General features: G+C 41.5%; 1 protein-coding gene across 1 annotated transcript in view; it reads left to right on the forward strand.

The window, feature by feature from the left end:
- The first annotated feature begins 623 nt into the window (after nt 1-623).
- Nucleotides 624-11,260, forward strand: part of kif28 (kinesin family member 28) — a 12,050-nt gene continuing 1,413 nt past the window's right edge. Inside the window, exons 1-25 of the mRNA XM_029459442.1 lie at nt 624-716; nt 1,972-2,163; nt 2,958-3,008; nt 3,104-3,256; nt 3,344-3,379; nt 3,510-3,629; nt 4,191-4,298; nt 4,838-4,992; nt 5,071-5,182; nt 5,390-5,457; nt 5,635-5,777; nt 6,015-6,136; nt 6,325-6,415; nt 6,595-6,655; nt 7,080-7,203; nt 7,305-7,440; nt 7,519-7,637; nt 8,033-8,140; nt 8,276-8,368; nt 8,841-8,981; nt 9,241-9,311; nt 9,441-9,575; nt 10,322-10,488; nt 10,768-10,862; nt 11,102-11,234. Of these exons, the coding sequence (XP_029315302.1) occupies nt 624-716; nt 1,972-2,163; nt 2,958-3,008; nt 3,104-3,256; nt 3,344-3,379; nt 3,510-3,629; nt 4,191-4,298; nt 4,838-4,992; nt 5,071-5,182; nt 5,390-5,457; nt 5,635-5,777; nt 6,015-6,136; nt 6,325-6,415; nt 6,595-6,655; nt 7,080-7,203; nt 7,305-7,440; nt 7,519-7,637; nt 8,033-8,140; nt 8,276-8,368; nt 8,841-8,981; nt 9,241-9,311; nt 9,441-9,575; nt 10,322-10,488; nt 10,768-10,862; nt 11,102-11,234 (2,827 nt within the window). The remainder of the gene's footprint in view (nt 717-1,971; nt 2,164-2,957; nt 3,009-3,103; nt 3,257-3,343; nt 3,380-3,509; nt 3,630-4,190; nt 4,299-4,837; nt 4,993-5,070; nt 5,183-5,389; nt 5,458-5,634; nt 5,778-6,014; nt 6,137-6,324; nt 6,416-6,594; nt 6,656-7,079; nt 7,204-7,304; nt 7,441-7,518; nt 7,638-8,032; nt 8,141-8,275; nt 8,369-8,840; nt 8,982-9,240; nt 9,312-9,440; nt 9,576-10,321; nt 10,489-10,767; nt 10,863-11,101; nt 11,235-11,260) is intronic.

An 11,260-nucleotide genomic window follows, 5' to 3' on the forward strand; every position in this document is an offset into this window, starting at 1 on the left:
TCAGTGTTGACATAAATGTAGCTGTAAACATGTGTAACAGCTCTGGATGAATTTGACTTTCTCCCAGAACTCCCTCTTCTATAATTTATACTGGTGGAAGAGGTGAAAGTGAAACCGGCCTCATCTCCACGGCTCCACTTCACTAACAACACGGCAGGGTGGGGAGTATTAATATAGCAATTTAGAATACTATTTCTTTCCATATTAAAGGCTGCTGATTATTATTTGTTTATTAAATAACTTACTGCTAGTTTATATTTAATTTTAGACTGTAGGATTATCTACTACATATTTTAGTCTGTTTTATTTTGGACGAAAGAGTTTATTTCATTTTTAATATATATATAAAAACTTAAGAATTTAAGAAAGGAGAGGTCCTATTGGATATTTATATTGATACTTAAATGTGTTTACTAGAGTAACTAAATGTTTTTTACATCATGTTTTCAGTAAAACCTCATGAGGCTTTTTCTAACATACTAATGTGGACACCACTGTGTTAAAGTCCCTGTCACATCCCTGTCACACTGACTTCAGTGCGTCCATGTCAGCGTGTAACTCGACACAGCCCCGCGTCGCTGTGTGCGGGAGCTGATCACTCAGTGTGCCAGTCTCCTGTGCTGATGCCTGCCTGCTGCACCATGAGGGCTAAAGCCTCAGACATGCACAGCAAGGACTGTGTCAAAGTGGCTGTCAGAGTCCGGCCGTTCAACAAGGTCAGTGTGCAGTCGTGTACAATATGTACAGTTTCAATTTTAAAAAGCTCATCCGTCTTTTAATTTACGCAACATGTCTGTTGCATGATGTTTTTATATTGTGTATGTATTACAACGTACTGTTAATAGTTAATACATCTACAGAACTACAGTAAATGTTCTCGAATATGTGAGAAATCAAACACAGGGTGATTTGACTTCATACACATTTATTACTTTTCTACAGAAAAGATGGAGACACACACATGCAGAGTTTAACTTGGAGGCCTGTCTTGAGTGTAAAGCATGTGTGAAACAGGTGAAATGTAATGATTCATAATGTGTATTCTGGGGGAGATGAAAAACAATGGATCTGATGACACCGCTGCATTAAAGTGGCATTCAACAAGTTTCTTTGCTTCAAGTCTTTATAAAGTAAATCTTAATTGCACAATGTAAAGGGTTTAAATATTGTCTTTTTCATTATAAAGTAGGTCTAAATGCTTTATAAATACTCTGAAAGTATCGAAACGCTCCATCCATGGAGAAATACGCACAGCCCGTGTCCAAGAAACTGCCTTTAAACGAGCCGTCAGGACTTCTGTATTGTTGTGACATCACAACAGTTTCAGTTTTTAAAGGTTCAATGTGTAACATGCCAGAATCTAAACGTCTAGTTTCTGCCACTTTGGATTTATTCCAATAAACAAACTTAACGTAACGTCACACAGACTACAGTCCCAGGTTAACATTAGTGCCAGATGGATCAGCTCCACGTGAAGATTATAACACAGCAGTGTTTTTTGACCGGCTCTGAGTTTCAGCAGTGTCTTCTGGTAGTAAATGCAATATAAAGAATGCCAAACTACTACAACTAAAATATAAACATTAGACATTGTGAAATACTGACCCCTATTTCTCTGGAGCAGGTGGCTCAGAATTACACATGAACCTTTGAATGTAAACATTATAAATGTGTCCCAGTTGCAGTGTAACAGACGGAGGGTGTTCACAGGTAGGCCTATATTCAGACGAGGAACAACAAGTTTTGTTCTAGTAAAAACCCTATGAACCTGGAAATGAGCATAATGTGTGAACTTTTAAGTGCGTCACTTGTCTTACTCTAAATGATCAGATTCTAGGTTTATGTATCTCTTTAAAGAGGATTTAGACATCAGTCTTTTACTTTCACTTCCTCTAATTTTCCTTGAAATCAAAATGAAACCTGTTGTTTAGTCCTCTTCCTCATCCTGCTTCATGTCCTCCCTCCCTCCAGAGAGAGAGGGACGCAGGCAGCCGATGTATTGTCTCCATGGTCTCGAGCTCCATCACCATCCAGGACCCGCGTGAACCCCAGAGCCGCCGCTCGTTTTGTTTCGACTACGCCTACTGGTCCCACAGCGGCTTCGCACGAGACCGCTGTGGCCTCTACGTGCCCGAGGAGCCCGGAGGACGATACGCCGACCAGGTCAGCTCCAAGGCATCCTGGTAAAACAGCCAAAGAGCTGGTGCATTCATAATGAACCCTGCACAACAAGCGGAATGCAAACATCTAGTCAGTTCAATGTAGACCAACCTTTTCACTTGAGGGACCCCTGACTAAGTGACATATTTGAGAGATATTTCATGTTATATTCAATGCATAACAATAACTGTACAGATAAACGGATAAACTTTACATCCAACCCAAATACTAAACGCAGTTCTGCAGGAAGTTTGTTTAAAATAACAAAATGAGTGACTTGGATGGATTTTGAGCAGATTATTTATTTTCATTTTAGGAACTTCTAAAACAATTTTCTGTCTGTATTATCTAATATCAAATACATTTGAACAATATCTAATAGGCTTATATTTTGGCAATTCAGTGTTTTCCTTCCCTCTATTCGCTGTTTTTTGCAGTTTTAAATGTTCTAATACATGACGAGGTAGTTTAGCAGAGAGGGAAGACTATAAATATAGCAACTTATGTTCAGTTCTTCACCGTGCCCTTATCCTTTGGTATTTAAAATAATAATCCAACCTTTAGAAATAACTATTTAATTTAGTTTTCTTCACATAATGAATAAAATCCTGGGATATAGAACAACTGTATATTTTTTTGTTAGTTTTTATTAGTTGTCGTACACTCTCCACCCCCTCGTGAAGCTTTGCCCACCCCCAGTTTGGGAACCAGTGATGTAGACTGTCCTGACAGACCTAGAATGAGTTTGAGGAAGACATTACCAGGTTACAAGCTCATCAAATATCATCCATCCCCAGGACAGTGTGTTCCAGGACCTGGGAGAGGGAATACTGGAGAATGCACTGCAGGTAACTCTGTGGTTTTTTTTGTGTCGCTAGAACAAGTGGGTTCAACTGTATGTTCAATTTAGACCTGTTATTATGTCCTAAAATTATGTCTGCAGGGTTACAATGCCACTCTGTTGGCCTATGGGCAGACCGGCTCAGGGAAGAGTTACTCGATGGTGGGCTACGGGCCTAACAAAGGTCTGGTTCCTAAACTGTGCGACCGACTGTTTCAGGCCATTAAAGAGAACCAGGACACCAGACAGTGTCAGGTAAAGAGTGTGTAGCTGTTTCCCAACACACAGTGGCATGTGTGGTTGTAAAAAACCTGAATTTCTTTGTTCTTGATGTCTCCACAGGTGTTTTTCAGTATGTTGGAGATCTATAATGAGCAGGTAACTGTTATTGTTCTTCCTCTGATATGTTTTTGTGTATCATTTCTTCTTTCTCTGGATATTTAATTCATTAAGAAGTCACTCCTTCGTTAATCTCTGCTTCATTTTTTTGTCTCTCCTCTCTGTCCAGGTGGTTGACTTGCTGTCTCGGGGGTCTCGTACTCCAGGGGGGCTCAGAGTCAGAGAGGAGCAGCAAAGAGGCTTCTATGTGGAGGGTCTCCGAACAGTCCCGTGTGACAGCGCACCGCAGGTAGAGAGATGGCGATGTAACACCTCTACATAAAGGAACAAACTCTGTGAGACAGTGGAAGGGAGCTGGATATATAAGTGTCCACGTTTTACATTCAACTCTATGGGTCTTGAGGGTCCTGCCTGTTTTGTACCCTATTTAGAGAATTAAGCAGGGTTCTTAAGAACATCCTTGAAAACGCTTGAATTTGAATGTAGTGTTTTCAAGGTTTGAAAAGTGCTTGGATTTTGAGTAAAGTGCTTGAAACTGCTTGAAATTGTAATTGTCTTCCGTAGAATGCTGTCACGAAACATAATCATATAGCATAATAACATCTGATGTAATGAAGTTAAATCATCAGGATACTGTAGATACAGTATATACTGTATATATCATTTACTATAGCTGTAAGGTCCTGGAAAACCTTAAAAAACCTTAAAAAGAGCTTGAATGTGACTTTGGAAAAGGTTTAGGAACCCTGATTGTGATATAAGAGCCGCAGGGAATGTTTAGGGTTATTTCAGTTTTCCTTCTGTTTGCTAGTATTTGGAATAATGTTAAAGTGTGAATGTTAAAATGTAGGTGGAGCAGTTGATGGAGCAGGGGACCAGGACCCGGACCACCGCGGCCACTCACATGAACGCCAATAGTAGTCGCTCGCACATGCTCATTATCCTCCAGCTCAAACAGGTAAGCGGCTCCACTTTCAGCCCTTCTACATACAACACTCTCCAACATTTAGATTTCTCCGTCCCGGCAGTTAAAATGCACACTACGTCCTCAAGATGTTACGAAGTAATCTCATGTAACAAATAGGTCAAATAACAAAACAAAAATAAGAAATAGAATGAACATATAGCAAACTATATAATTCTAATGGACATTATAAATAAATATTACATGCCTGAAAAGGAAGAAGTATATGTTTATATAATCCTCCCGCTTCTCCAAAGCATCCAAAACAAGTAACACAATATTTATCATATATACAACTCACAAACAACTACCCCAATGATATTATGTACAAGCCAAATATCCTCACAGTGTCAATCATATATCACTTAAACAACTACCTCATGTTCATCGCACCAACCCTTCCTCATCCCTATACCTCTTTAAAACATTTGACATCTTCTTGATTTGATTCTTTTCTTGTCATTTACCTGCACATGTGTCTCTGTACCTTAAAATCAGAATACTATTTTAATTTCGCTGCCACTTCCTGTCAGATCTTTTCCAAAGAGAGCATCACAAAGCAGTCCAACATCAACTTGGTGGACTTGGCCGGCAGTGAGCGTCAGCGGTCGTCGGGGTCGGAGGCGGACAGACTCAAAGAGGGCACAGCCATCAACCTGAGCCTCACCACCCTGGGCAATGTGATCAGGTTGGCCTGGTGTTTAGTTGAATTTAGTTTCCATACAGTTTGGTTTATCTTTATCTTTCACTTCCTCTTCTCCTGCAGCTCCCTCGCTGACGTGGCGGTGGGCAGGAAGGTCGTCCACATTCCCTACAGAGACTCAGTTCTCACCAAGCTGCTGCAGTCGGCGCTGGGAGGCAACAGTCGCACTGTTATGGTAACAGACACTTTATAGAAAATAGTGCTAACACACACTGATGCAATGTAATCTATTGGATTGAATAATTATAATTCCAATAATGCTTAGTAATTTGTATTCTGTAACTGACTACAGTTATGGTATTCTGACGCAGCCCTGCACTGATGTTGTGTCATGCTAAGTAATGTAGTTATTTCTAATTTTGGACATCACTCAATTTTTAAGATTGCCACGCTGAGCCCTGCTGATATCTGCTACGAGGAGTCTCTGTCAACCCTGCGCTACGCAGAGAGGTACAACAAACCATCATGATTTCAGCAGGTTGCCACCATAATAACAAACGGATGCTAACTATCCTCCGCCAATTGCTCATTGTCATGTAATTCTGCCTTTTCTTCCTTCTTTCCTCTGTTGCACCCCACACCCCACACATCTCACTGGTTGTGTCCACGCCTCCCTCACCCCTTTAGGGCAAAGCGTATCCAGAACCGAGCAGTGGTGAACGAGAGCCCCACTGAGCGTCTGGTTAAAGAGCTGAAGGCCGAGAACGCCAGACTGCTGCAAAGACTGAGCCGGCTGGGCCAGGAGGGACGCAGAGCTAACGACGAGACCAGTAAGACTCACTTTAAGAATAGATTAGAAGATATTCTACATATTGTTATTCTATTAATCACTTACTCTATTGCACCTAAGTTGTAAAATCCTATTCTATTAGTAATTCTATCAATAGGTTTGATTGACTGTGTGTGTGTGTGTGTGTGTGTGTGTGTGTGTGTGTGTGTGTGTGTGTGTGTGTGTGTGTGTGTGTGTGTGTGTGTGTGTGTGTGTGTGTGTGTGTGTGTGTGTTAAGAGGAGCTTCGTCAGCTGCTGACCCACAATGAGCTCCAGATCAGAGCCATTCAGACTCTGTGGGAACAACATCTGCAGGAGGCGCTAAAGGACTGGGAGCAACAGTATGCTAACATCACACAGGTACACACACACACACACACACACACACACACACACACACACACACACACACACACACTCAGATGAGCTTCAGGAAACACATGAGCACAGAACATCAATGTACTTGGTGAATGTTTATTGTATGAATCTGTATAAATGGATATTTGTCAGCTCTTACTTGTCTCTCCGTCCCCCTCCCTCACTGTCAGGAGAGGAGGATGATGCAGATGCATCCCTACATCCTTAACATCAACGAGGACGCTCAGCTGTCGGGGGTGGTCAAGCTTTTCATTCAGGAGGGTAACTCTGTCTCTCTTTATAGTGTGATGAATATCTCACTCTCTAGCTTAGTACACCTTGTAGAGAGGGAGGTTTTGGGTAATACATCAGTAGGCTGTAGAGTTGGATGTCATATCTGACCCATCGCTACGGCTACTGCCGTGTTTATTTTCACTCATCAATACTGTTTTGTGTTCCAGGTGAATGGGACATCGGCCTGTGTGACTCTTCCCCGACATCCATCTCTATCAAGGGCTTAGGGTTAGTTTACATCACATCAGGAAACAATCGAAGATCACAAACTCAGCGCAAGTAAGTGAGATTAGAGACAAAAGATATTTGGGTAGGAGCGCTTCCTCGACTCCAAACGAGTTTTGTTTGAGGTGCTCTTTGGATGAGGTTACATGTAGATGCAAAAAACTCCAAGGCTCCTTTAGTATAGTGGCACAGTGATGTTACACCTAAACACTTTTTAGATTAGAGACATTTGACAGTCTTCTATACATGATGTCTAAAAGGTGGATGTGAATGATTTCACCTAGTGCATGCTGGGATAGGCTGCAGGCTCTGTGACCCTTTAAAAAAAATAAACAGTTGAATAAAATAATTTGTACACGAGAGTAGGCCTGTCTGGACGCATACACACATTTATGTTGGCACATGTACGTGTGTTTTTGTGTGTCAGGATCCAGGAGCGTCATGCTGGCTTCAGGAATGAACAGCGCCGGGTAACACTGACCCCGCTCGCAGGGTCAAAGGTCATTATCAACGGCAACGCTGTCTCTCAAACAACTGAGCTGCAGCACCTGGTGGGTGTCAACACACACACACACACTTCATGATGTGACTGTGTGACATGCATACACACACACACACAACACGTCTTTCTCTCTTTTCTATCTCGCTTTAGGATCGTCTCATTCTCGGCTCCAACTGCACCTACCTGTTCATTGGTTATCCGTCTGAGAGGGGCGGGGATGACTGGAGTCGCTATGACTACGACTACTTCCAGTCTGAAGTGGCCGCTGCTGAGGGCATCCACCTGGGTGAGCAGGAGGACCTACAGCTGGGAGTAAAGAAGGTTTGTCTTGTCAGATCTTATTCATGTGTATTTCTGTGTTTAGGTGAGTCCAGTGCTGGGTCCAGTCAGACGGACCCCAGTCTGCTGGCCGTCTTCTACGACTACATCAAACTGATGCCCATGGTGGCTGAGGCCAACCAGATGAGCCAGGAACTGAACAAGGTAACACAACAACATGCAGCACATGGTTTTAATTTAACTGAGCATCTCTCTGGTTAATATGTCCTTTCTGGAGGCAGTTGTGTTAAAAACAAAACATATATTTCTTGATTTTATACATTTAACACATTGTACATGCATAACTGAACCTTCCCCCAAATTGAAATATTAGTAATACAATATGAATGGCTAAACATAAAGTTAAAAAGGACATTATGTTACAATAATAATAATAATTCACGCTCACAGTGCCTTTTCAATGTCACAGTTTTTAACACATTCCAAAAACATTCCCAGATGTCATAAAACTCTGAAGCATTCTTCCTATTGTTGTTTTATGGTCATTGTTATATATTCACAATTAATAAACATCTGCACTTTATCGTGTGTGTTTGTAGGGGGTGGAGTTTAAGTTGGAGATCAAGAATCTGGCGCTGTCGGATTCAAAAGGTCACGATCTGGAGAAGGAGATTGTTGTCAGAGTCACCTCTACGGGAAGAAAACAGGTTGGTATATCTCTATCTCTGTCACGTACACACGCTCATAAGCTCTTTTTTATATTTCCAATTTCAATTTAGGTTTAAATTCAGGTCTTGAATTTTTGCTTCTTTGTCTAAAATGCTTTCCCTTTCCATCTCCAGGTCTGGATGTGGTATAAGGCCAAGTTTGTGAACCGTAAATTCCTGATGGAAGAAGCCTACCAGCAGCATCAGGCTGAGAAGAGCGGAGACGATGTAATTCAATGTTGCTTGTGCTTTTCAAATTGTAGTAAAACACTATTTACAAATCAGAATATGACTACAAGCAAATCAAACTTTGGAAACTGTAACAAAACAGCCAAAAAAATAGGCTTTTACCAAGTGTAATTATTTATGTTTGAGTTTCTGCTTGAAATTATATTATTATATATATTTTATATTAAACAGATATGTATATGAATAGAGAGAAGGGGCAGGAGAGGAAACTCACAACTCCATAATCATAGAGCAGGTTACAGTGCATCAGTGCTTTTATGTTGAAAGGGGCTGCAGCTACGCAAATTCAGCGATTTTGATGATGACGGGGGAGGCTCTGTCTCCCCTGCCTCCCCTGACGCACGTCCCTGTGTGAACCTGATATAGAAAAGCTAAAAAACAATTACAACTACACACTAGCTAGTTTTACATTTCAGAGCATTAACTCTACATATTTGGTTCTTGCTGTCAGAGAGTAGAGGGGCTGTCGACAACTGCTCTACCCAGAGATAAAGACCCTTTCTGGGATCCTGTGGAGCCTCTGCTTCTGGGCACTGCTCACCTCTGGCTTCAGTCTTTGGCCTTCCGCATCCCTCTGGAAGAGCAACTGGAGGTTGGTATCGTTTTATCTTTAAGGTGCCTCAGTTTTTAAGCCTTAATAATTGGTTTTCATACTATTTCTATCTCTTGTGCTTATTTATTCCAGTGAATCTTATTTATTTAACACTTTTGTGTTTCTTTTTTGTCTCGAAACTTGCTCTGTGAAGCACTTTTGGCTGCATGATTGTATGAAAGGTGCTATATAAATAAAGTTGAGTTATGTACTGAAGGTGAGCACAGAGTGATAGTTGGTTGATGACCTCTGTCTGCAGGTGCTGGGCCCAGAGGGCACAGAGGAGGCTATTCTACAAGCTCAGCTGGTCCCCTGCTCCTCCACAGGACTGTATGACACACACACACACACACACACACACACACACACACACACACACACACACACACACACACACACTGAATATAACCCTAATAAACACAGAGAGATATATAATATATAATGTATCCCCCCTTCCAGCCCTCTGGGTGAGGATGACATTCTGATCGACCCGTCTGAGTTACTGGGTCGACGACTGGACTTCCAGCTGGTCCTGGAACAGTGTTGTGGCCTGCGCTGGATCAGAGAGGCCCGCAACAGAGGGGTCCAAATTGGGTGAGACATACGGGTCTATATGTAGAGGCATGTAGGCACTGAAGAGAAGTACAGGGAGGATACAGAGCACAGGAATATCCAGCACATTAAATCGCTGTTTTCAATGGTGCAAGGATTAAAAGTGAAGTTTCATAATAGAAACGGGGAATACAGTGAAAGCCTCTTATAGTCACGTCTGTCAGTATACTATACTATAAGCAGAATAATATTGTAACCAATTTATTTATTTATTTCTCATACATTTATTACATGAATATAAAGAAATGAAACGACAGCTTTTACTATTTACTTAATTTATTTGACTGTTTCAAACGCTTTACTGCACAAATTAAATGACTGTATTGTGTATAATTCAAATACACTATAATACAGCAAAGCACTATAAAACATATAGCTTACTGTGGTTCAAATTATAATCAGTTTGTTGCCTACATACAGTATTGTGTTGTTTACAAATACAGTAACGTCAGTAGTGCTAATTGCGTTGGTTTCAATGCATCTCAACATTTTTCAACAAGCCTGAAAATAAACTGTCGGCTATCAATGCCTAATATAAAAATCAAATATATCAAATATTTTCCATAAGTTGTCATGTGAAAAGACCCAGAATGAACTGTTAGCGGACTTTTAAGTACTCTAAGTGAATATTGATTTTGTCCCAATCCTTTTGATCCATATGGTTTCCACTGTATTACTGCCCTCTGGACTCACACAGCCAGAACTGAGATCCTGTTCTTTGTTCTCAGTTTCAGGTTATTGGACTGCGGCCAGCCTCTCTACTCTCCGGCCGTGTGGCACAACGTCAATCCTCTGTTGGATCACAGAGTTCACTTCGCCTCCCTCCACACCTCCCAACGTCTGTTAGACTACCTGCAGAGCAGCGCTGTGGTGCTGGAGCTCTGGGGCCTTCAAGGTGAGCATGAAGAGAAAGATGGATGTTTGGGAAAGACTCTACATATTTTCTTTTATTATTATTGACTGAGAGCAAGAGACAACATGTCAGGCCTTCAGCTCACGGATTTAAGTTAATATTTAGTACAAAAGGTGCATGTGAAACAAATAAATGTTATAGTAGTATATAGTTATGAACGCTTCATTTCACACTCCTGTATTATTACCTCAAACTCGCAGAGATGAGTTGCACAACAGACAAAATACACAGTTTGTTGATAGTGTTGGTTTTCTGTTTCAGAGGGTTGCACTGACCTGATATCATCTCTGGAAGGAGTGAGGATGACTACAGAGGGCATCTTCATCATTGAGGAGGCAGGCCCGACAGACACTGCAGTGAGTTTGACGTTGAGTCTGTATTCCTGCGTCAGGAACGATCCTTTCACTTTGACGTGTTTCTAAAGCTACGACACTCCTAACAAAGACAAAACCATGGAAGAGATGCACGTGCAACCTAATACATTACGCATTCACCTAACTGCAAACCACTAACAACTTTAGTGCACAGGCACGGTGTCATTTTGTCTTCAAAGAACAATTCATAAGGCGAATATATCGGTGTGTGTGTGTTGCAGCCTGTTGACTCTGCAGACTCCAGCTGTTCAGTCAGAGCTCTTCAGCAGGATGTGGAGGAACTGAAGAGTGTTAATGCTTCACTGAGAAAAGAAAATAATAGTCTGAGAGAGCAACTGAACGCAGCCAGGAATGGTAACGGAAACATACATGACCTACAT

This window comes from Cottoperca gobio, chromosome 3 (genome assembly GCF_900634415.1).
Source record: "Cottoperca gobio chromosome 3, fCotGob3.1, whole genome shotgun sequence".
NCBI lineage: Eukaryota > Metazoa > Chordata > Actinopteri > Perciformes > Bovichtidae > Cottoperca > Cottoperca gobio.